This window comes from Dunckerocampus dactyliophorus, chromosome 6, assembly GCF_027744805.1.
Source record: "Dunckerocampus dactyliophorus isolate RoL2022-P2 chromosome 6, RoL_Ddac_1.1, whole genome shotgun sequence".
NCBI lineage: Eukaryota > Metazoa > Chordata > Actinopteri > Syngnathiformes > Syngnathidae > Dunckerocampus > Dunckerocampus dactyliophorus.
This window is the reverse complement of record NC_072824.1, coordinates 23,748,793-23,773,564: the sequence shown is the minus strand read 5'-3', so window position 1 is coordinate 23,773,564 and position 24,772 is coordinate 23,748,793. Positions and strand designations below refer to the sequence as shown.

General features: G+C 40.4%; 1 protein-coding gene across 4 annotated transcripts; it reads right to left on the bottom strand.

Annotated features, from left to right (window-relative positions):
• Nucleotides 1–1,670: 1,670 nt before the first annotated feature.
• On the bottom strand, nucleotides 1,671–24,100 carry LOC129183097 (putative adhesion G protein-coupled receptor E4P). Of its 4 annotated transcripts, none has more exons than XM_054779952.1 (17): nucleotides 23,860–24,100; nucleotides 16,918–16,992; nucleotides 12,571–12,720; nucleotides 12,368–12,496; nucleotides 11,849–11,992; nucleotides 11,716–11,756; nucleotides 11,179–11,289; nucleotides 10,948–11,101; nucleotides 10,763–10,882; nucleotides 9,421–9,620; nucleotides 9,158–9,316; nucleotides 7,953–8,147; nucleotides 5,040–5,257; nucleotides 4,800–4,958; nucleotides 3,456–3,624; nucleotides 3,264–3,365; nucleotides 1,671–3,190 (listed from the first exon to the last, which is right to left on the bottom strand). In XM_054779952.1, the coding sequence occupies exons 2-17, from the start codon at nucleotides 16,964–16,966 to the stop codon at nucleotides 3,149–3,151; spliced, it is 2,142 nt and encodes a 713-aa protein (XP_054635927.1). In that variant the 5' UTR covers nucleotides 16,967–16,992; nucleotides 23,860–24,100; the 3' UTR covers nucleotides 1,671–3,148. The 4 variants fall into 4 exon arrangements, with proteins under 4 accessions (XP_054635927.1, XP_054635926.1, XP_054635929.1 ...); XM_054779951.1 differs by lacking the exon at nucleotides 23,860–24,100 and adding an exon at nucleotides 23,587–23,804; XM_054779954.1 differs by lacking the exon at nucleotides 16,918–16,992.
• Between the last annotated feature and the right edge of the window lie 672 nt (nucleotides 24,101–24,772).

Sequence of the window (24,772 nt, the reverse complement as noted above, 5' to 3'; positions counted from 1 at the left end):
TTATTACACTGACTGACCAAAAACCTGTATTTATATGATGTTCAGACTTATATTAACTTTCTGGCCAAGATTCGGGCGGAAAATTACGCATTTCGGGCAGCAGTGACTCAGGAGGTAGAGCAGGTTGTTCGAACGATGCTTCCTCCATCCCAATAACTCCTGTTGTGTCCCTGGGGAAGACACTTTACCCCCATTGCCTCCAGTGGTGCCCACACTGGTGTATGAATGTGAATGAATGTTTGCTGGTGGTGGGAGAGGCCATCAGCACTGTAAAGTGCTTTGAGTGTCTTGGCATACGGATCCAATCCATCAGGGGGAAACACCCCCATTGATGGAATAACCTGGACATTCAGTTTATTCAGGTCGCTCTTTGTACACTTAACCTTGCTGAACCTAGAGCTGATCAAATGCTGCAACTCCAGCCCTATATGCTTAGTTAAAGAAAAACTGCACTTATTTTGTCCATGATCCACAATCCTTATGTGGGACATGAACACACGTCTTTGTATTTTCTGTGTGTTCTAAAGATATAAAAACAGATAAAAAGAGATAGCTCATTAATCCACGTAATGGTAATGGTAAAGCTAATGGGACCCATCTATGCCGCCTGCAAAAAAACGCTTTTAAAAGATCTCCAAAAACCTCCAGCCAGGTTTTATGGTTTTATATACATGCTGTGATCATGTAGTAACAGGTACAGTCATGATAACATGTAATACTGACAGTATTTTGGCCATTTTTAAGCATTACCGGAACTTCCTCCCTCGGCGCATCGATTTCACACAGCAACATAGAAACGAACGCCTACAGTAGCCCTAACTTTTCCAAACTCAGAAATAAAACACAGAAGCAGTGGTGTCAGCTCTAATATGTAGTCTTACCTTTTTAGTAGTGGTCTCAGGCGTTGGCAGCGCGACACTGACGTGCTGCAGGCGAGTCTATGGTGAAGCTAGTTGCTAGCCGGCTAGTAGCTAGCCGGTGTCTTAAGGCAATGCGCCAGTAGCATCGTGCGGCGTAAGAATGTTAATAATAATAACAATGCCGCTGTAGCTTGGTTATATGAAAGTCACATTAATAAATGGAGCGGTGTTGGCACTTTTTGGAATCTTTTTCTGTCTCGTTTTATCTGCTTGTATACCTTTACAACACACAGAAAAGAGAACGACGTGTGTTCATGTCTCACAGTCTCACAGAAGGATTGTGGATGATGGGCAAAAAAAGTGCAGTTTTGCTTTAAGTCGAGTCAGTATGGACAGTATTTGTCATGTGTTTTATTGGGGTAAGAAAAATCTCAAAAAGTAATTGGTATCGATATTGGGAAAAAATGCCCAAAAAGTCATTGGGATTGCACGGAATAAAAAAAAATTGGTATCACCCATCACTAGTTGTATGACTGTGGTTTCCTCCCACATCCCAAAAACATGCATGTTAGGTTAACTGGAGACTCTAAATTGTCCATAGGTGTGAATGTGAGTGTGAATGGTTGTTTGTCTATATGTTGCCTGCGATTGGCTGGCGACCGGTCCCGGGTGTACCCCGCCTCTCGGCCAATGTCAGCTGGATAGTGGTATAGGCTGTATGACGCTGTCAATCAAAACTGAGCATGATTATCTTTGTAAAGGTCAATTCTTTACAGCCAAAGTGACAAGAATCAAGTCCAGTTGCAGTGATAGAAACTTTAATAAAATATCGGGTGCATATTCTTTCAAGAAAATAGTACCAAAACAACAAAGTAGAAAAATATGTACATACTTTCTATAGTCAATAGTCAAAATGTTCACCTTCACATTCACCAGATGCCAAACACACATGAAGCACTTCCAAAAAATGCAGCTTAACTTCAAAGTGAAGAAGAGTTCTTTCGTCAAAGACGGAATGACAAGCTTTAAATGTAAACAAACATACAAGACGAAGCCATTCACACCAAAAGATTGCCCCAGTTGTCTTTTAGTAGGAACACTCTTGGACATCCTAGGAATCATTTCTATAAATTACAACTACTTCACATTATGTAAACTGTTCTGTAAGAAGGCAAGGTTTTCAAGTCATCAAGAGCATTCAATGAAGCTTGTTCCTCAAAAAAAAAAAAAAAAAAAAGGAAAAGTGCCATGAAATGATTTAAGGTAGATTTCTCGCACGCTTGAAACCTTACAGTAACTTTCACGCAGGCTTTCTGTGGCCCTAAACAAATTTTTGTTTGCGGCCCCATTTTGGTCTTTAATTTGAGTAAATTTTCGTACATTTTTCAGGTGGATTTTATAACATGATAATAAACCCTCCAAGTCTCCAAATGCCACTAGCTATTAAAAATATAAACAGTGTGCATCTAAACTGACTTGAAAGTAGTCAGAGCCTTTGTGATCATGTGCCCCCTCTAGTGGTTGTGGCCCTAAACAACCGAAGAAGATCTGTTACGGCAGCTTGAACATGGAGTCTTTAACGTCTCTATATTACGCATACAAACCGATTAACAGGTAAGGAGAAAATAAGGTATCGGATTGGTTTCGGTATCGGTAGATATAAGCGTCCAACGGTACATCACCCTCACAGTACGTACCTCTGTATTAAGGTCAGTAGGGGTACAAAATACAAACCATAAAGCTATATCGCAATGCTTCCCAATCGGTTTTGTTTTGATGTTGCTCAAACACCAGGACTTGTTTTGGTTACCGGAGGCCCACTTGAAGCAGTTCATGAGTTCAATATTGTTTTTTTCTCCACTCTTAAATAAACCCATATGGTTTAACACAGTGAATCTTCTCTCTAAATGATCCCATAGACTAAACAGTCACCTATATTTTTACATGGAAAATTACCCCAAAATAAACTTCATAATGTCTGTACTTAATAAATAGTTCCAAGGGGAAACTTACATGATGATCAAGATATGTTCAAGATGAGGCAAGAAGCGACTCAAACATCTTCGCTTTCAGAAATTCTTCTCTGACGTCCCAACTGTCATGAACGTCATGAATCCTACTAGATGACGTGACAAACATGTAGCATGAGCTTTCTCATAAGCACCTGAAGGCATCATCGGGATGACTTGGCTCATTGGTTTTACTGAAGTGGATCAATTCATTTTGAGGCTTTACAATCTGGTATTAGCTACATGTCTTTCTTTGGGAAGGATAATACCGAGGGATATTCATATTTGGGATTCTCCCGTGTTCTGCCCACTCCGAGAACCCTAAAAGACAAAAACAAAATTACAAATAGAAGCCAGTGTTTGAGGGAGTTGTGGTGGCGCATATAAATCTTACTCGTGACTGGCTACTGGATGGATGTGTACTACTGAAGTCAGAGTATCTTTGCTTCTTTCGAGCGCATATGCAGAAAAGAAAGTTGTAGTACTCCTCTCTAACCTGCAGAGGGGAGCAGAAAGCAATCAGAAAGGCATAAGGAAGGCGTTTGCTGTCTTTATATTGAACTGTACAGGCACAGACACCTCTTACCTGTCTGGATAGAAGACAGTGCATGATGAAGACTAGTGCTCCCTGCAGGCTGTTTAAGACTGTGAAGATGTATTCTGCTACGATATTGCCTTTCCGAAACAAGAAGGCTCCAAACACCCACATGAGTCCAAGAATGCACATCTGAGCGATGGCTGTCACCGTGAACGTTCTGCAAAGGACAGAGGAGATGGACAGTGTCTGGTGAACAGCTCAGGAAAAAAAGAGCGTTGACGTTCATTGAATGAATTGGACGAGTTGGTTTCCTGTTGGTTTGCTGCGTGCTTCAAACAAAAGATGCTCATAAACCAGGGGTGTCCAAACATTTTCCAACACAGGTAGATATGCCAAGAAGAAAAAAAACTGCATGTCAGCTTTGTGCAAAAGGTAAAAAAGCGTGTTATTAGTATGACTTTTTTTTTTTTTTTTTTGCTTTCTATGCATTGCTTTTCCCCCCATTTTTGCAGTTTTTTCCCCCAAAATATTTCAACTTTCTTCTTAATTAATCTTTTTTTTTTGTAATATTATGACTTTATTTCCATATTTTCACTTTATTCAAACAATAGTATAACTTTTTCCTTAACCTAAATTTCCAAAAATTAGAACTTTATTTTATTGTTTCTCATAATTTACAACTTTTAAAGAATAACATTTTTTTTTTACTATTTCAACTCTGTGCTACTAAAATGACTTAGAATACTACCTTTTTCTCTTATTATTTGGACTTTATTCTTGTAAAATTATAGCTGTTTTTTTTCCACTTCTGTTGTTGTTGTTGTTTTTTAAATTTTCCAACTATTTCAACTTTCTTCTTGTACATTTCCTTCTTGTAATTATGACTTTATTCCCATAATATTTTGGCTTTATGCTTCTCCACAATCTAATTTTCCAAAAGCTACAGCTTCATTCTCTTAATATCTTCACTTTATTCTTGTGAAATTACTGGTTGTTGTCTGTTTTTTTTTCTTTAGTTTTCTGGTTAAATTATATTTTTTAGAATGTGCCGAGGGACGCAAATGGCTGGCGGGCTGCACTTTGGACACCCCTGTCATAAACGGGCAGTAAACACCACTTTAATTTGTAACTTTGCACTAACACATTAAAAAGGGACTACATTTAAATAGCAACTGAAATAAAACATATTTAAACCGCTTCTATAAATCTCAACCGACACGCTGGATTGAGAGAAAAGGCTACGTTCTAACTAACCATTAGCTCGAGGGTATGCCTTGTTTCAAGACAAAACGTGTCATTTTGTGAATTAAGTGAAGTATAATTCAGAGCATGCACAGTATGTAATACTCATTCATGTTGCAATTGCAAAGAGAGGCGGACGTGCTCACTGACTTTATTGTGTTGAGTTTGGAGAGGTCCGGGTTGAGGCTAGAAATCTTCTGGGCCAGCTTCCAGACCGTGACGATGAAAAAGAAGACGTTGAGGAAGATGATGACGCACACGGGGCCATAGAAGCTCCAGATGAGGCCGTCTTTGAGGGATAGCCAGCAGCTGCAGTGGAGAGATGGGAAACTCTGCACTAATGGACTCTCACTCAAACACAAACGTTTGATCTTTTCTGCACACACTCACAGCTCCTTAGTACCGTATCCTTCGGGTCTGACGATAGCAGATACAATGACGATAACCAAGGGTGTCCCGTAGCCGAAGAGGAATAAGTAGAGCGGCCGAATGGTGGCGTTGAAGACCAGGACCACCATACGATACAGCTGCACGCCCTCGAGCAGCATCCATGCAAACACTCCCATGAAGAAAATATGGAGCATGGCAGCAATAAACCTGCAGCCGCCCTGTGATACAACATAAACACACGATGAGCGGAAGTTCCATAGTGAGGAGAGGAATGAAATGAGTCTTGCTGTGTTTATACGAGCCTAGCTCACCTTATACAGACAACACTTTGAATAAAGACTTACGGGCATTTTCCATTTTGCCAACAGATAACCACAGCACTATGTCAGCACAAGACTGGGAGCTTTGAAGTTTAAAGCAGTAATATGTAATCATCTTAGGGAATTGTTTACGATAAAAATGACCAAAAATGGGAATTCTGTCCAAGTTTTACATACACACGTCTGTTTTTTACAACTAGCTTCATTCACAGAGACCAAGAAAATGCATTCTTTTTTAAGTGTATTTTTAAATATTATTTTAAAATGATTAAATATCTTTATATTTTATTATATTATTGGAATCTAAAACAGTGGTAAGAGGCAGTGCGCTAGCATGAATTAACTTGAGACAAATGTGCACATTAGCGCTCAATAAGTCATCAAAACTTACCTTTATGCATTCCCACATAGTATCAGCATTTGACACCAAATATGAGGTGAAGGAAAAATGCTAAAAGTACAGTAGTAGTCTATCTGTGCGGCATGAGATAAAGTTAGCACACGCACAATGGACATGCGTCAAGTGAGACGGATGTAACAGAGAGAATCCGGCACCTTTTCAAAATAAAACATAAAAAAAGAAATAATGGAATATATTTTTTCTTTCTGTGCGGTCCGGTACCAAATGACCCACGGCCCGGTACCGGGCCGCAGCCCGGGGGTTGGGGACCACTGCTCTAAAACATTGTAATACACATGCACAAGCATGCGTGGGTATGTACTGTAAGTATTGTAATACAGGGGTCCCAACCAAGGGCCCGCGGCATGGTACAGGTCCAGAGCCGAATTAGGCTGAAGTCAACTTTCAGCTACAATGATAAAAAAAAAAAAACTCTTTAAAAACTAAAAATTTGCAAATAACCAAATTTTATGTAAATACTGTACATTTTGGAAATATGGGTGATTCTTTTACTTAAATAATGATATGCAGTTAGAAATCCCACAATTTTGGAATGTTGTTTTGTTTGATTGTGTTTCGCCAGTGACGACCCAACCCACTTTGTCCGACTGTTCTTGAACGCACCGTAGTCATGTGCATTTTCTCCCACTCTGCACAGATAGACTACTATACCGTATTTTTCCCATCTTTCTTTCACCTCATATTTGGTCCCAAATGCTGATACTATGTGGAAACGCATAAAGGTAAGATTTGATGATGTTATTGAGTGCTAAAGTGCATATTTGTTTGGTACACAACCTCAAGTTCATTCATGCTAGCACAGTGCCTGTTACCACACACATCAAACAGCGATGTTACAACCATCTCTCTGAAGAACAGACTCCAGGCTCGTACTGGTGGATGGTAGGTCTGTGGCCTACTCATTTTGTGCTTTTAATTTGATGTTGTTCCTGTTTTACACAATATAATAAATAAGATAAATTAGATCGCTACAGTGTATTGATCGGACCACTGTTGTAATGTATTTTCACTGTACGCCGTAGTGTTGCATTTACTGTATACAGTATGTTGCGGAATTTGTTATCTTGAGAAGAATGCAACGACAGTCACCATTGGTAGACAGCCACTGTTGTTTTTGGCATGGACCAGCTGTGCATGCAGACAACGGAGCTAAACAAAAACTTTTAAAATGCAAAACTTTTAAAGAAGATTTTTGCATCTATTTTTTTTGTTTGGTTTTGGGTGTAGTTGTACTTATATATATTAACACAACTGTTTTCTTTTTATGTTTTTCTTTTGTCACAGCATGCATGTCACTTCTTTTCTCTCCCTTTTAGAAAATGGTAACATGTTAAACACGGGAAGTGAACAAACTATCAGTAACTGCTGAGACATGGGGGAGAGGAAGGACTAAATAAGATGTGATTCTTCCAACTCCTTGAATTGTGCAAGTGTAAAACATGTGATTTTCCTCAGTGTAACTTGGTAAGCATTTTTCAGATAAATAAAACCATTACCGTTCAAAATTTCAGTTCCCTTAGATCAGGGGTGTCCACATTTTTTCCACCACTTATATATTTTTTTAGGCTAAAAAAAGACCGTTATAGATACGGCATATATTTAAAGATAAATGTTTGTGTTATTATTAGTTATTAGTATCAACATTTCAGGTTTTTCTCTTTAAATTGTGCCTTTTTTTAGGTTTAATTTTATTTCTACAATGTGCTGGGAGCCAATAAAAAAACAGCTCCAAATGGCCTCGGGGCCACATTTTTGTTAACGGTGTCACAAATAGTGGCAGCTGCTGGTCATTCAAGGAGAGGAAGCTCATTTTTTTCCGGCCTACATCTTAATTGTTTATTTATTTATAGGTAAATTCTAGTATCTGCCATGATGTGCCGCTTGCTAGCAGCCGAGGCTGCTGCTACTGTGTGACCGGGTGTTGAGTGTGAGTGACGGGGGGGAACTGCACTGCTAAGAACATCAGATCGAGTCTACCGTTGTTTTTACACAATGTCCTAGTTAAAAATCAATGGAGAGCCTTTTTAATGTCACAGACGTTCTCTCATGTTCCACTGTGACAAGCGATGCTGATAACTGAGCTCTAGGCTGCGTGTAAACAATGACGAGAGCCTCCGCTCAATGGTCAACGCTCCATGGAAACAAAGTCACCACCGGCTTCGACAAACATACCTCAGGTTTTGTTTGGGTGATGCCCGCCACGAAGATGAGGTCGGCGATGAAGAGGCAGATACACAGATGCAGGTGGATGGTTGTGCGCGTCCCTTGTATGGAGCGGCAAAACTTGAACGTCAGGATGCAAATGCCCAGACACAGCAGGGAGATAATCAGGCCGATCTTTGTTATCAACTGGAGCGCAAAGTTTTGCTAGAGGAGAAAAGATATTCGTTGAGTGAAACAGTTGTATGTGTGTATTGTTTCATTGCCACGTTGGTCTTGGTTTGTGGTGTGTATTTATATGAGTCAAGCTACTGGGACTTTAGGAAATTGCTCGTCTTGAGCTAAAAACTTCACTAAAATCCCCAGCTACTACAATCTCTAACCTCATCAGTACGATCCAATTATTACAGGAAAGCTACTTTATTACAGATCTTCTTCTAAAAAAAATAATAACAACTGTGATTCAGTAAGACTGAAAAATGATACTGTGCAAATAACAGAGGCCAATAGAATGTAGGGTTACTTGTTTTCAGGATTTTTAATAGAATTCAAGTAGTATTTTAAGTATTTAGCGTTTTCTTACGCTATAGGATAAATGTGCATCACTTAAAACTAAATGGAATGGATTCCCAGTTAATGTTTGTGTAGGTTCTGTCATCCAGGTTATGGTAATCTGTAAGGGTTGGATCTGTAAGGGATGTTAGTCTCTCCCCCAAAGATTGTCTCATTCAACGGGAAGAGTAGTTCCTACCTATTCTTATGCAGGACAGTCGTTCACCAGCCACAACAACAACAACATATTTGAGACCACCCCCAGGAGACACACCCACCGGGGACATAAAAAGCGAAACGCCACACCTAAGTTTTAGAACTGAAGAAGCCTTTTGGACAAAATGCAAAACGTCTTCAACAAACAAAAAGAGTCCAGTTGCCTTGATTCAACCCCTGCAGACTAGTTAATGTCATTGCAGTAGGAGTCCTACTATTTGTTGTTTTGCAATGTCAAAATGACCTCTGTTAAAACAACAAAGTGGCTAGTGGGGCTCTAAGCCTTTTGTAGAAAAATATGAATAGAATGACTTACGGTTAAGGTCAAAATGATTCAAAATGACAACATTTGAAAATGATATTTTGGGGGGGAGAATAGATACGGTATTTTAGCTGAAAAAACACAAGAAGGTGTTTGTATTTGTAGTGTGTGTTCTTCTTCTTCTTACGTCCATGGGGTAGAGCGCCATCAGCACAGCAAAGCTGCTGAGATGTTCACATTGGCACACTGTGTGTGTGGCATTGGAGTGTTGTTGATGGCAACCATCTGCGGACCAGGCACCTCTGTCATTCCAGTAGGCGCAGACGAAGCTTGCCTCAGATTTGTCCTAAATCAGAACAACAAAAGCATTATTATGGGGTTAGGGTTGGGGTTGTGGTTTGGCTTAGGGTTTTAAAACTTGTGACTGCATTGATCTAACACCGGACAAACCTGGAGATGTCTGAGCGTGAGTATGACCGGGTGGCTCAGGTTGTGAGTGGATGGGTTGGACACTACCACTGACACAACTTGGGAGAAGATTTTGAAAGTCGGTTCAACGTCATCTTTTTCAAAACCTTGGAGCTGGTCAAAGGATCGGTTAACAGATCTCTCCAGGTTCTTGTAGCTCAACAAGGCAGCCATCGCAAAGCCTAGAAGACGACACGGTCAGATATGAAAAGGTTATTAAATATCATTTGTCATTATCCTGGTCAGGGTAAAGGTTGAGATGGTGCCTATCCCAGCTGACTTTGGCGAGAGGGTGGGTACACACTGGTCTGGTCACCAGTCAGTCACAGAACACGTATAGAAAAACAACCTTTTATGCACACTTTCCTGCCTATGGATCATTTAGAGTCTCCAATGAAACTAACGTGAATGTTTTTGGACTGTGGGAGGAAACCACAGAACCCTGAGTAAGCCCACTCCAGGTAAGGTTCAAACCCCAAACCTCCGAGTTGTGAGGCAGGCGTGCTAAGCACAATTCCACTGTGCTGTTTACTTAAAAATTTGGGAAATACTTATTATCGTTGCTTTAAAAATGTTGAAGCAGCAGTGTTACAGGGAGTTTTCCTACACTCCACGATGAATATGCTACAGTCCTGTCAGACCAGCCACCATCACTGTTTCCCAGAACACATCATCAACCATAACTTAGCTAAACTTGTCACATGGTCCAAGGAAGAATGCATTCGATTTTGGTGAGGATCCGCATAAAGGTGGATTGATGTCATCTGTCTTTTTCCGTGTGACTGGTTAAACTTTTGGGTTGGTGTTTCTCTCTTTAGTCATTAGTTCCTCTATGGTGCTTTTACTTTGTTATTTCTGTTTCCTGTGTTGCTCGGTATGCTGTACCTTTACTTGGTTTGCTTGGGATGGACTAGTTGCCAGTACATTTGCTTGCATTGGATGTATGTTTGTGCTTGGACTTGTTATTCCCGTGCTTCCTGTGTGCTTGATGCACCTTGTTCTATCAACACATTTCCTGTTTCCTGGATGTATTCTCTTTTTGTGTGTGTTCCTGTTTTCCACCTCCCATGGTAAATTTTGCATTAGACCTAACTGTGCTACCAAGCCTTTCTTCATTATATTACTACTTTACATTTTTGTGTGTTTATTTAATTTTTGAAACACAACATCGTGACCAGGACATCCTCAAAAATGAACACTGACTGTCTGTTCTTCCCTCTCCTTCCCTCTTCCCTCTTCCGACTCCATAATCTATTGTTGTCTCCTTTGTTAACATTTTGTTCTTGGCAGTGATCTGGAAGAAGTAATGAAAGAAGAAGTTTACCAGGATAACTTCCAGTTCCTGCTGCTGTTGTCCAGTCAGTGTCGAGTGTTGCGTTTTCAGTCTTCAGGCGCACCAGTCCGGTCGGTGGAGATCTTCCTCTCTGTACCGCAATCTCCACATCTACTCAAGCAAAGCCTCATTATGCTATACCAAGTATTCAGTCAGCCGGAGAAACTGGGTGTTACCTGTCTCCGTGGAGCCCATCTTGGTGAGGTTGCCTCTGAGCTGTGGGCCAATGAGTCGGATGGACTTCTCCATTGTGCTGAGCAGCCCGTACATGTCTTCACTGGTGTCCATGTCCACTGATGATAAGACCTTCTCGGACGCTGTCAAGAGTTTCTGTCCATGTTGAAGCACACAAGATGAGGTGTTGTTGCAACCGCAATGTACATGTGCTTTTTGTTTGCTTTCCTGACCTCCAGTAGCGCATCTCCATCAGCCTTGCCTTCAACGCTGGTATTCGGTTGAGACAGAGCCACACAGCTGTTTCTCATCATAGACAAAAGATCTGCCAAGCCTGCGTTATACTGAGAAGAGACACAATAATAACACTGTTCGGGTTTCAAAATACTCAAGACTATACACAAAAACATCAGGGGTCCTGTGTGTAAATAAAGAAAATTGCCCCTGTTTAAATATTCCATTGAACTGATCTGCACTGGGAACCTAAATAACTGTGCATGTTGTATGGTTTTAGTGTTTTAAAATAGTTATTATCGTGTTTCCATCAAAAGTTTAAAACCGTGGCACTGATCTAGCTCATGATGTGTTTTTTTTTAGTTAGTTTATTTAGTTTTAGTTGGTGTAATCAGTAATGAATTCAACAAGGACAACATGGTAACATACGCCTGTGCCTGGTACTCATGACTTATTTTGCAAAATAAGATGCCAAAATGAAGAAGATGCAAAAATGCAACTCAACTGTGCTGCCTAATGTAAATGGGAGGTTTTACCTGCGGTACACTCCCAGCTTCAAACGTTTCACAATCCAGCTCTGGAAAGGAAAACAGTTAAATCACAAATGATTTGTTAAACTTCCGCACAGACACAACAAACATACCAAAACCAGCAAAGGCAAACACTGACCAGAGCATGGAGTCCTTGCATTGCCGTAATTGGTGTATCCTTTTGCACACTTGCACCAGTAACTCCCATCTGTATTTTTGCACGCTCCTTTACTCCCACAGAGGTCTTGTTTTTGCATCTCAGCATCCTTGCATTCATCGATATCTACAGGAAAGAAAAACACATACCGTTACTGGCCGCAACATTAGGTCCATTTGCACAGTCAAAGGAAATCCTATACAAGACCTGTATCAAAAGATATGCCATCTATCTATGCATTTTTTTTATACCACTTGTCCTAATTAGGGTCAAGGACAAGTTGGATCCTATCCCAGCTGACTTTGGGTGAGAGATGGAGTACACCCTGAAGTGTTCACCGGTCAGTAACAGGACACACATAGACAAACGACCATTCACACTCACATTCACGCCTACGGATAACTTTAAACTGCCAAAATCCACCCTCTAATCCTAGGGTCATTGTTAAACATTTTAAACTTCTGACAGACGCGAAGCTTTCAGAAGTAACAAAGTAATCACCTTTGCAATGTCCATTCGTGCTGGTGTTTCTGTACCCATCGTGGCAGGTGCACTTGAAGCTCCCAATCAGGTTCAAACAATCTGCCTTGTGACCACATATCCCCTTGCTGGAGACACACTCGTTGTCGTCTAATGGAGGAACACAAGGAGACAGTTGGGAGCGATGAGCTAGACAGAGAAACGCCACACTAGTCGTCACTCACCTGTGCACTGTCCGTCGATTCCAGTGACATTAATGCGTCCGTTAATCTCCGTGAAGCCAGGCTGGCACTGACAGTAATAACTGCCGTGTGTGTTGAAGCACAGCATGTGGTCACCACATGCTACCAGAGGTTTGAGGCAGTCATTCACATCTGGATATTTGGAAAAGAGTGGAGTTAATGCACGCTGGGGACTATTGGAGAAATGCTCCCGGAGAAAACGTTCTGTGTAAAAGCTCAGACTTCCTGTCAAAGCATTTATTGCTGGTCAGTGGACATCATGGGTTTAACTCTGATGGATTCATGGGTAGCACCGGGGGGACAGAGTGAAAGGACATTCTGTTGGGACACGGGTGTGAAGTTTGACATCTGATACTTTCTCCTGCCCCGTTGTGCTGAAAACAATTGTCCCTGTTGGACAAGTAGTATTGTATACATCACAGTAGACGCTGTGATGCTGCTATGCGTGTAGTTATCAGATCAGCAATGTCGTGCTTTGCTGGGTCCAGGGTGAAAGGCACAGGCGACCTAATTTCACAACATTCTATACCTCAGGGGTGTTCAAAGTGCAGTGTCTCTGCATTCGTAAATGTTATCATATGTGGCCCTTGCTGGAAAAAGTTGTAACACCCCAGCTATACATCCTATACTACAGCTGCGCTAACTATATATTCAACCCGAAATTGTATTTATTTGCAAAGCTTCTAAAATGAGTGGCTTGCACTGAATCAACAAAAGATATTAACTTACAGTACAAATAGCTCAACACATGGTAACTGTTTTTATTAAATTGGCCATCGATTGAAAGTCTGTACATTTTGAAAAGAAATGTAATTGGGGATTGAATAACTTGTTCAGGAATCTAACCAGGTCAAAGGGCAAGATTTACTTATTTACGTTTTAGCAAGTCATCCTGAACACAGCCGGTTCAATAGACGTTGCACACACCTACAGCAGGGGTGTCCAAAGTGCGGCCCGGGGGTCGTTTGCAGCCCACGGCTGTTTTTTCATTCTAAAAATATTATTTAACAAGAAAACTAAAAAAACAACAACAACAAGAGCAAAAATCAAAACATCAGCAGGAATTTTACATGCGCAAAGTCAAACTATTAAGAGAAACAATTCTAACGAGAAAAAGTGGTAATTCTACCAGAATAATGTCATAATGTCATGTAAAGTTAAAATATTAAAGAAAGATGGGTTTTTTAAAGTTGTAATAAACAAAAAAAAACACATAAAGTTTTGGAAAATTAGGTTGTGAAAAAAGTTATAATGTTATGAGAATAAAGTCAAGACATTATGAGCATAAAGGCATAATAATTTACCAGAAGAAAATTGAAATAGTTGGAAAAGTTAAAAAAAGTTGTATTCTTGTTTTGTTTTGTTTTTTTGTTTTAAACAAAGTTATGGTTCGCCACAGCACAGTGGCGGCTACTGGTTTTTGAAACAGGGGAACCTCATTGGGGTCCGACATACGATTATATGATTTTAACAACGCTGTCCGCTGCCGTCGTGGCTGGGCTTACTAGCAAGCTACTAGCAAGCTACTCCTCCCGCAACGGTCATATGATTTAATGACGCAACGAACAAACAAAACTCAAAAACGCTGGGACAAATTGAGAAATAGCTGTAGAATTGAATTGTTGTGAAATAATTCCCTCCGGAAAAGACTTCACGTCTGCTCCGACGGCTGTCTCCCGCTCATATGTGTGTGTCTGCTACGCATCATGGGGCAGAAGGGAAAAAAATTCTGCTCACTCCTCTGGCTGCTGTCAGTCAAAATCAAGTACCGCCCTGCTCCATAGACCCCCAGCGTAGCTCAGCTTCCCTGGAAGTTACACTTTATTAAAGGTAATATTTGATTACATTTAAAGAGGAAGCTCAGCTTCCCTTGTAGTCAATGAGCAATCGCCACTTCCATAGAAGGGCATGAGTGACCACAAAGAGAAAAAACTGATGTGCAGCACTAGAAATGAAACTTATTACAACATATAGAAAGCGGTGCACGTCTCCGTCCTGTCTGCTCAACACAATATGGGCAAAATGACAAACAATAAGGTGACAATAATGACACAAGAAGGGTCAGGTGTTTTAATCTTTTTGGGAATTGACTCACCTCCAAAACAGTAATCTGCCTCTGCACGTTTGCAACTGCCTCCGACTCTCATTTTCAAAATTAAAGTTGACTTTTGTTTCTCAGTTTTACGGTGATGTACAACCCTTCTTCTTCTCACACTGCCTCTGCAACTAATATAGGGTTTATTTCATTTCCCTGAATTCTTATAGAATAAATTGAACGTAGAACTGAACAAACGGAAGGTTGACAAGATTCTGTTTGAGCTCAGAGGTTCCGCTGTAACGCAAGTGACGCGTTTCACCCGCACTAACGCCACACTTCCTATTCCTCACGCATTTATGACATTTTAGCCAACGCACACCCAAGCTACCAAGAAAAGAGTCGTAGCTATTTGTGCATGTCAGCTAGCCTACGAGGACGGAGAGGAAGTCGTGGGGACGTTTAAAATTACGTTTCAGCCAACTCATCACTGCAGTGTATCTCTTCTCGTGTGTCTTTTTAATCATTAAATCAGCTAAATGAAGCTAATTATTTTTTATGGAAAAACGACAACATGTGGACTATGTGTGGACTAATTAGTTTGAACTGACGGAATCATTTATTAACACATTGTACAACAGTGTCACCGAGGGTTCCAGGAAGTGACGTGCGGACCGATAGTTAAGTATCGATACTCCTGATACCAGCTCTTCACGCCCTAAAATCAATTCTCAAATCAAACATCAATACTTTTGCTACTTCAGCCAAACGATGGCCGATCGTAAACGGAGCCATTCGTAAATTGCGAATAAAGTTTTCATTCTTATGGTATTTCTTAATAATTAATCATTTATTACAAGAGTTTTCTTCTTTTTCTTATTTTCTTTTTTTATTGTTTACATTTTGTTCACATATTTTGCATGATTTTGTCCTCTGTTTTTTTTTTTTTCTGTTGTCGTATATTAGCTTGGCTATATTGGAAATCACCTCACGACCTCAATATACCTCAGGGTTTAAAATAAATAAATAACTCGGGTGTCTTGTATTCTTGACGCTATGATTTGAAATACGCTACTTTTTCAAATTTACCAGACGCATTAGGTGTATTTGCACAAAGCATCGGCTCTGTATCGCCGATACCAGCCTGAATTTTACTCAGTATTGGATCGGAAAAGAAATCAGTGGCAGATGGATACTTTATTGTACTTTATCGCACATCACTAGTTTCGGGATGTCCATTCACTAGGGATGTCTCAAGGTCTTGTGTCACAAGATCTCGCGAGATTAAAACGGGACAAGATTTTACATTCAGAAAAAAATGTCTTCTGGGCACTAAGCCTGGGACAATAATGAATTAATTAATTAATCACACAATTGGTTTCAGAACAACGGCACAAACACAGTGATCTCTTTTGTCGGTCGTATAGTCTCTTTGTCTCGGTGGGTGGAGGCGGGGCCGGTAGCATACACACGGAGTGCAGAAGTGTGTAACAACATGTAATATCTCGTCTCGTGAACTCAGTGTCCCTACTGTTTACTATAATTATACGGGAAGTACGTTTATTCTTGCACGTCCCTTGTTGCAACAGTCAAGAGACCTTCTCAACGCACACTTCTGGCCTTCAAAATAAGAGTGGGCTGAGGTATATTTTCAGCTGTGGTCCTAAATGTTCAAAATGATCATATGAAATCATCTTTTAAAGTACAACAAACAACTAGCTGTTGCGAACTTATTTGCAGTAAATTCATGAAACCAACATGGCAGTTTGAAACCACGAGGTTTTAAGAATGCCCTCTGAAGAAAATCAGACAAACCAAGTCGTATGAGTCTCAAGTGGAGATACTTCACATTCAAGGCAGATGAATGCCGTGTACAGTGATCCCTCGTTTCCTTGTTGCTGGGGCCACTTAAGTAAAGAGAGGCTTCTCGTGGGGAACCTTCGGGGGCAGGGAGTACTTTCAATGTTACTGCAGACCTGCCAGCATGTGCAAATCTATCGTACGCCACATGCTATTTGACTCCTGAACACGCCTGTATGCTTCACAGCTCTCCATTTTGTTGCATTTTCCTGATAAATAAAGAGATATCAGTTTCTCAGCTCTTTGATTGGGCAAGTAATAACCAGAAGCGAGTATTGGCTGTGTGGTGGTTAGCCCAACTAGGCCAACCATACATTTGCCCCACGCTCCACGATGTCTCGCTTCAAAGGTTTTATTTTCTACGAGCTACAACACGAGCTACAGTACTATCAAAATGGAACGTCATTAAAAAGCAACACTGTCAAGATTATTACCAACACATTTGCCTCCTTCCATGTTGAAGCCTAAATCGCACTCAGGCATGCAGCTCCCCAGTGTGCACAGTACACCTGCAGGGAAAACATGACAACTGTTAGTTTTTCAGTTACCAAAATAAGTTGACAAGCAACATTATGATCATTTTGTGGTTACTTCAAGTTGGTGTCAAAAGAAACATAGCGCATCTGGAGATCTTCCTTCCTCTTCTCAAGTCATGTCAGCCAGATTAAACTGACCCTGTGCTGGTTTATTGTTTTCTTGCCCTTATATTCCCGCTTGTAATCATGTGATGGTCCCTTATTCCCTACTGGGCACATTTCCAGGAAGAAATATGTACAGTTGTTCCTTGTCACTCTATCACGGCTTTTGTTTGTTTGCCTAAATTAAGCATTTTCAAGCATAAAATGTCCAAAGAGCGGCACGGGGGCCATTTCCGGTTCGCTGATGTTTTTTTTTTTTTAATCGCCCCTTGCACATTTTAAAAATATCATTCAACAAGACGACTAAAAAATAACGGCAGTGGAAAAATCAGCAGTCATTTTACAAGAATAAAATGTTAAGAGAAAAAAGTTGTAATCTATAGAGAATAATGTTGTAATATTATGAGGAAAAATAATGCATAATGATTAACGTTACAGTTATATAGTTAAAGTTATAAAGTTATGTTTTTTTTAAGTCATAATATTAAAAAACAAAACAAATCAAGTTGTAATTTTTGGAAAATTAAGCTGGAGAAAAAGTTATAATATTATAGGAATAAAGTCATAATGTTATTAAAAGACATTTACAAAGATTATTTCAGAAGAAAGTTGAAATATTTGGAAAATGTAAAAAAAAACAACAACAACAACAGAAAAACTTGGACAAAAAGAGCAAAGAATGAAGTTTGTACAAATAATACAAAGGCAAAATAATCCCTAATAAAAATCCTTAATAAAAATACAGGCTACTCTTGTGGGCATAACACACAGCAAGATGAAACTCAACTCTGAGACCCCGACGTCACTTCCTGTCCGCCACACGCTCTGCTTTATAGCAACCCACATGAGCACGAGTCTTATTTATGTCTTAAATGGCTTATTTACTCTTATTATGTCTATTATATTGATGTAAATGTGACTATAGGGGTGTTATTTCATGTATTGAAGGCTCTAATCATAAAAAAACTTATTTAGAAAGTCGTAAACATGTTCTATGCTATACCTATGAAAATATTATTCGGTATTATTATTAAAAAATATGTCCCTACTTTACGAAAATTCACAAAATCACAGTGGGTTCTGGGACCAAATAACCGTGTAAACGAGGGATTACTGTACTGCTCATGATGACGTGATTAAGGCATATAACATTCCGTTATAACCACAAAATGTCAGATTGATTGCTGGGGCTTGAATATTGTCACAAGAGACTGTCAGGCACAAATGTGGTGTTTTTTTGTACATTGACAGGAAGTGAAGACGTGTAATGTCTCGTTGTTCTTACACGTGACTGACAGTTATCATGTGTCTTCACCAAAGTGTGTCCCTCTCTTGTGTAACGACTGGCATACTGTATGTAACGTCCTGTTCCTCTCTCAGTCATCAAGACATGCACAGGCGGCAGCTGTGTCGATATTCGAATGACTTTCACTCCCGCTTCCACGGTGATGTCAACGTTTATGAAAACGGACTGGCGTGACTGCTGAGCTAGGAATCAGACTCATGGCTCATGTTGTTTTGTGTTATTTAGTACACTTGCAACCATGACAACATGTCCCACCCCTCAAACACAAGATTAACCACAGCACAACAAGCATGTAACACACACATAGCTCCCTCTCCGGCGTCGTCTCCCTAGCTCCACAATGAGACCCCTGTTTTGTGGCAGGACGAGAGCTCTCAGAGCGCACCAGTGAAGATAAAACCAGCCAAAATCTGTCAGTAAGTGTGTGAAACAGCATGACTGCCTCCGAGTCTATGACTAAAAAACACAAGGCCTGAAAGCAGACAAAGAGCAACTTTGTGTTGTGCGTGCATATGACGCTCATTCACAGTGTATGGATGACATGAACTAGATGTCCTCTCGTTTTCTTTTCTTTTTTTTCTGTCTCTTGCAGCTGCATGCGGTCATTAAAGTGCTAATAGTTCACGACCTGTCGACTACTACGGCAGCATGTCTTTGTTTTGCGTGTCTGTCCCGCTGACCCGTGACTGCGTGAGTCACAGTCATACTCCTAAAAGCTAATTTCATTTTGATGAAAAGGTCATGTTTGCTTCAAAGTCACATGCGCACCAGACGGCACCTGTTGCTTCTCCTGAAAAAAATGCGGCCTTTTCTTTCCTTTACCTCAAATCTTAAAAAAAAAAACAACATAAAACACTATAAAATATAGACAAATGTGTGCATATGAAGAGTTATCCGTGTTTCTTGCAGTGAACACCAAACTGACTTCTACTGTTTTCTGTGAGGCATAAACCGCTTCAAATGAGAAAGTGAAAAGACTTTTGGATACTGGTAACCACATATCACACATAATAACTCAATTTTACGGATAAAAGTTGATTTTAAGTGAGGATTTAGTAAGTGTTCACACAATAAAGTCCTTTTTTTCAAGAAAACAAAACTGTTTCTTTGATACCAAACAGTTTGTGGTGATTAGAAATGGTCCACACACATAGACCAGATATATGTTTAAAAACAAATCACTCATAACCTCGCCCGGGAGTGGCCAAAGTGCGGCCCAGGGGCCATTTGTAGCCTGCAACACATTTTATAAATAAAATTAAACAAAAGAAAAAAACCTTGCAAAAATGGCAAAAATAGGGCAAAACGGCTCAACATAAAGAGAAAAAGCTGAAATGTTGATACTAGTGTCTCATAATAACACATTGCTTTGCCTTTAATTATATACAACCCGCTCTTTTTCGCACCGCCCGCACCGGGGCTCGAACACAGGACCTTCGCAATGGGAGACGAGAGCGCTGACCACACGGCCAAAAGCCCAGACTCTCGACCGTATGTTCAGCGCAGCTCTTAAGGCAGGGCGAGTGAGGTTTTACCAACGTACACTTGCACAGCCTCACAGGCTGGCATCCGTTACATACACACTCATGGAAAACAAATATTAGTCCACCCTTGTTTCTTCAGTTTATTGCTCCGTTTTAATGCCTGGTACAACTAAAGGTACATTTGTTTGGATAAATATAATGATGATAACAGATATAGCTCATAAGAGTTGAATTTAAGAGCTGATATCTAGCAACTTCCATGGTTTTCTTGATAATAACCAAAATCACTTAAGTTCTTACAGCGTTTAATGCCTGATACAACTAAAGCTACCTTTGTTCAGACAAATATAACAATATATAAAGAACAATAATATATAAATATATGAATAATATATTTAAAAATACAGATATTTATTTACATACATTTACAAAAAGACATATATTTCTATAAATATTTATAGAAATATCAAAAAGTAATAAACATATAAGTGGCCCCTCGTATCCTTACATTTTTCAATATGCGGCCCTCAATGGAAAAAGTTTGGACACCTCGGCCTAGGCCAAATTATGAGTTACACTACTTTTTTTGTTGAATGGCTGTCATTTAGCTGTAAATTACACAAAAAGGTAGCAAATGACTATACAATGTTGTGTTAAGACATAGATCCATCCTTCCATTTTCTATACCGCTTGTCCTCATTTGGATTACGGGTAAGATGGGGTCTATCCCACCTGACATTTGGGTGAGAGGCAAGGTGCACCCTGGACTGGTCGCCAGCCGATCACAGGACACAAATAACCAATCACATTCACATTCACAACTACAGTATGGATAATTTAGAGGCTCCAATCAACCTAACATGGATGTTTTGGAGATGTGGAGAATGGATGGATGGATAAACAAAAAATTTTGACAAAAAGCTATAAACTGCTTGCACTCTTTCCAAACACAATCAAATCCACTGTTCTAGAATTAGAATAGATGAGAATGTCTTAGATTATGTGAAATGTTACCAGGATCTTTTAGAATGGTGACAAAGTGTCCCCTCAAAATTAAAGAGTTGAAAATGTAACAAAAATAACTTTCTTGTGTCATTTCCAGCGAAAAGATAACTTGACTCATTTAAAACAAACAGTATAAGTCAAAATGTGGCCACGGTGTGTGAATAATCGTGGTCATAGTTGTACTGTTTATCACGCTTGCACAATTGGGGTGACATGGACATGCAGTGAGGGAGGGACGTCAGTGGAATCTTAAGCCTGTCGTCGTAACCACACGGAAGCCCTGCCCATCAAGGAGCTTTTTAAGGCAGAAGTGTATATTAAGCGTAGCATATGGGTGTGTGTTGGGAGGACTCGCTCTTACTGATTGTTGGAAAAACAAGATCATAGAATAGGAAAACACCTTCCTTCTGTTATGTTTGCTACTGCTAAGCTACACCGGAAACCTATTTATTGATATATTTGTACAAAAATAGGCTGTTTTTTTTGTAGAAAACACATCTCATTCACCTTAAGTGTGTAATAATTTACAAATATGTGATGAAATGGACAGCATACATGTACCGCTGTTTCATAAAAATAAAAATGTCTTTATGCTTCATTGATTGTTTTTCTGTCAAGCGTTGAGATTTCGCAGTTTGTTTGGCGGTCCTTGAATGCACTATAGTTGCTGTGAGACACAAAGACGAGACTAATATGGAACTTCTACACCGTGATGCAGACTCCGTCTGTTCTTCAATCATCTTACGTTATCATTCATCAATGGTTAATGTACTCGTATTTTTTTTGCTGGTGGCCCTGGAACATACCGTGCAGTGGAACCTTGGTTAGCTTACCTCCCAGCACATTTTACGTTATGTTTACGTCAAAAAGTTACAACAAAATTTGGCCTCGGTTTGCATCCATTTCCCAGTTAGCGTACAATGTGGCACGTGTCTTGTTGTGTTATTAATATACTGCGTGAGTCCAATGTATTTTTTTATCACAAAACGCCTGTCTTAGCAGTGTGTTAGTATGGAAACCAGAACTGAAAGTCACTGTCCCCCAGCGCCGGCGTTCGTCTACGATGTCATCAGCAGTTGACTCTGTAGTTCTTGGCTGACTAAAACAGTTACGCCACAAGCCTCTGCTTTTCTTATTGATCACGGCTGCAAAATAACCCACAACAAAGCCATAGAAAGCTGCAAGCGTGAGCATTTTGATGAAGAAGGTGAGAAACACTATTGAATTCAAGAAATAACTCATAGCAAAACAAGAAGGTGGTGTCTGTGTGGATGTCTGTTGGTCCATCGCCTCACAGCCTTCATAGTCTTCAATCAAGGAAAAACTGACATTCAATGTTGATTTATCCCTTTCATTTGTCATTTATATGCATTTTAAATTGCTTTCTGCAAGTAAAACTATTTAAAAAAGTGTTTTGTGTTAATATTTTAGGGTGTCTGGAATGGATTAATTGGATTTACATTATTTCTTATGGGAAAACATTTATTTGCATAGTGCACATTTTGGTTTGTGTTTGGTCGGACCTTCTGGAACGGATTAACGACACTGAGGTTCCACTCTATATTTGAAAATATCCATCCATTTTCTATACCGCTTGTCCTCCTTAGGGTCACGGGTGAGCTGGAGCCTATCCCAGCTGACAGTATACAGTATGTACATGTATAGCATATCAGGACAAACAACCAGTCACATTCACATTCACACCTAACAGACAGTTTAGACATTTTACAGTCTCCAATTAATCCAACATGCATGCTCTTGGAATATGGGCGGGAACCAGACCACCTGTAGAAAACCCACGCAAGCACAGGGAGAACACGCTCACTCCACAAACACATCTTCCGATGGAAGTTGAAGCCAGACCGTGACGCTGACATGCCGACCACTTTTCCATCGTACGTATTTTGTCTCACATTCGTCACCACGGTCATTTGTCACACCATGGCGCAGCCGCATGTAAAAATACATAACGCTGTAACTTTACATATGACGTAGATATCCCGCAGGTTTATCCAAAAGGAGCAACCTCTTCAGCTTTAAACGTTTGGTTTAACGTAGCTAATGAGATCCAATAAAACCTCTGTAATTCTGTCCTGTGGTTGCAGTTAGCTGTGGTGTACCTCTACAACTGTACTGCACCAGAGTGAGCGCTCTTATTGGCATATTTTGGTTACTTCTTGGTTGACCTCTGACTATGATGCAATGCAGTTTGACACCTCATCAAACCAAAAATACGAAACGTATAGTTTTCTTTGTCAAGGCACAATCTCACATAATCCTCACAATTTCATTATGTGAGCATGTGCACTTTTAATTTAAAATATATACCATACATATGTAGAAATATATGATTAAATGCCATTTAAGAAACAACAATGCAGCTTATTTCATGTGACATAGCTCCCTACAGTGCCGCGGCACTGTGACGTGAATGCTCACAGTCAGCGTCCTGTATACTCTTGTATATGTTGGTGGTCATGTGATGTTGCTGCTCCTTCCCTCCTCGTTCTTGCAAGGTGTGACACTTGGTCATAGCAGTGAGCGCATTAACATGTGATAGCACACGTAGATTTAAGTAACATAAGTAGAATTTGATCAGACTCCTTTAGTTTTTCCTTTTGAGTTTCTTCCCACAGGCGCAAACAGCATGAACTACCATGAATGACTTACCAAGAAAAAGTAGAAGCGCCTTTTGATAGCCCATGTCTTCGTCATACAGTAAAGCTGGCAACAAATAACTCCAGTCCTCTTCGAAACTTCACTGGAATCTGAGGTCCTTAGCATCCACAAAGGGGACACCACAAAGAGAAACTCTGCCGACTTGTGTGTGTGTGTGTGTGTGTGTGTGTCTGTATGGGTGTGTGTGTGAACCACCACCAGCTTTTTCCCTCTCAGTCTGAGCACGCCTCCCCTCCCCTCCCTCTCACTCCCTCCTTCTCTTACCCTTCACACGGTCTTCCCCCTCTTGTCACTCTTTCTGCTTTCTCTCCACCTTTTCCACACGAGTGCATTTCTCACACTGGCATTGGTATCACGTTGCCTGCACAGGCCGCCTCTGTCCTCCCCTGCCTACACACACACCGGTCAGCATGCTCTATTTCAGGACCTATTTTCCTGTCTCTCATGGGACACACACACACACACACACACACACACACACACACACACACACACACACAGAAGGCGGTGAGCTGAGAATGAAGAGGATGATGACTCACGCTCAGTCTAAACAGCTGCTTCTTGACTTGCCAGTAAGCAATCTGATGTTCCTTCCAAAACTCCCGTTCAGTGTGCCCGCCCCCTTCACCCGCCTAAACATTCAAACTTTTACCCAATTCCAATAAACACCCTCAAAGTTTTCCCAGCCCCCCTACACGCAAATACCGAAAGGCAGACAGGATGACCGTCATTAAAGTGAATCTCCCTAAAAAGTCCACAAGTGAACGAGAGTGATGGCTCTCCTGGGAGGTCCTAAACATTGCAATGAGAGGTCGACATAAACTCAGCTGCGCCACTTTGGATGACCCCAAACTTACTACAGTGGAACCAACAGTCCCATTTTTGTTGCGAAACCCATCTTGTCAAACTACAAGGGGTCATTTCTATGAAAATGGTTCCGTATGTCAACTCCCTGCATGCCAAAACATAACCACGGTCACAAAGTACACAGCATTAAAACATAGTGTTCATAGTGACTTCTTGTTCAGTGCAAAATAAGCTTCATAATAAAAGTATGGCAGCATAAACCTGGATTTACTGCCCCCTATAGCCCAACCCCTGAATCACAGCTCAGAATCATACACCATATACCCATTTCTACAGGAAAACACAATAATCTAAATAAAAATGTGCACAA

What these genes read in the sequence shown, in the direction of transcription:
- LOC129183097 (XM_054779951.1), bottom strand. Translation starts at nt 23,620, where the DNA reads ATGGGCTATCAAAAGGCGCTTCTACTTTTTCTTG. An exon ending in GGAAGGAGGCAAATGTGTTG is followed by an intron (nt 12,721 to 16,917) that starts GTAATAATCTTG and finishes CCAAATATCCAG; the next exon opens with ATGTGAATGACTGCCTCAAA. An exon ending in AAGCTGGGAGTGTACCGCAG is followed by an intron (nt 11,290 to 11,715) that starts GTAAAACCTCCC and finishes GTCTCTTCTCAG; the next exon opens with TATAACGCAGGCTTGGCAGA.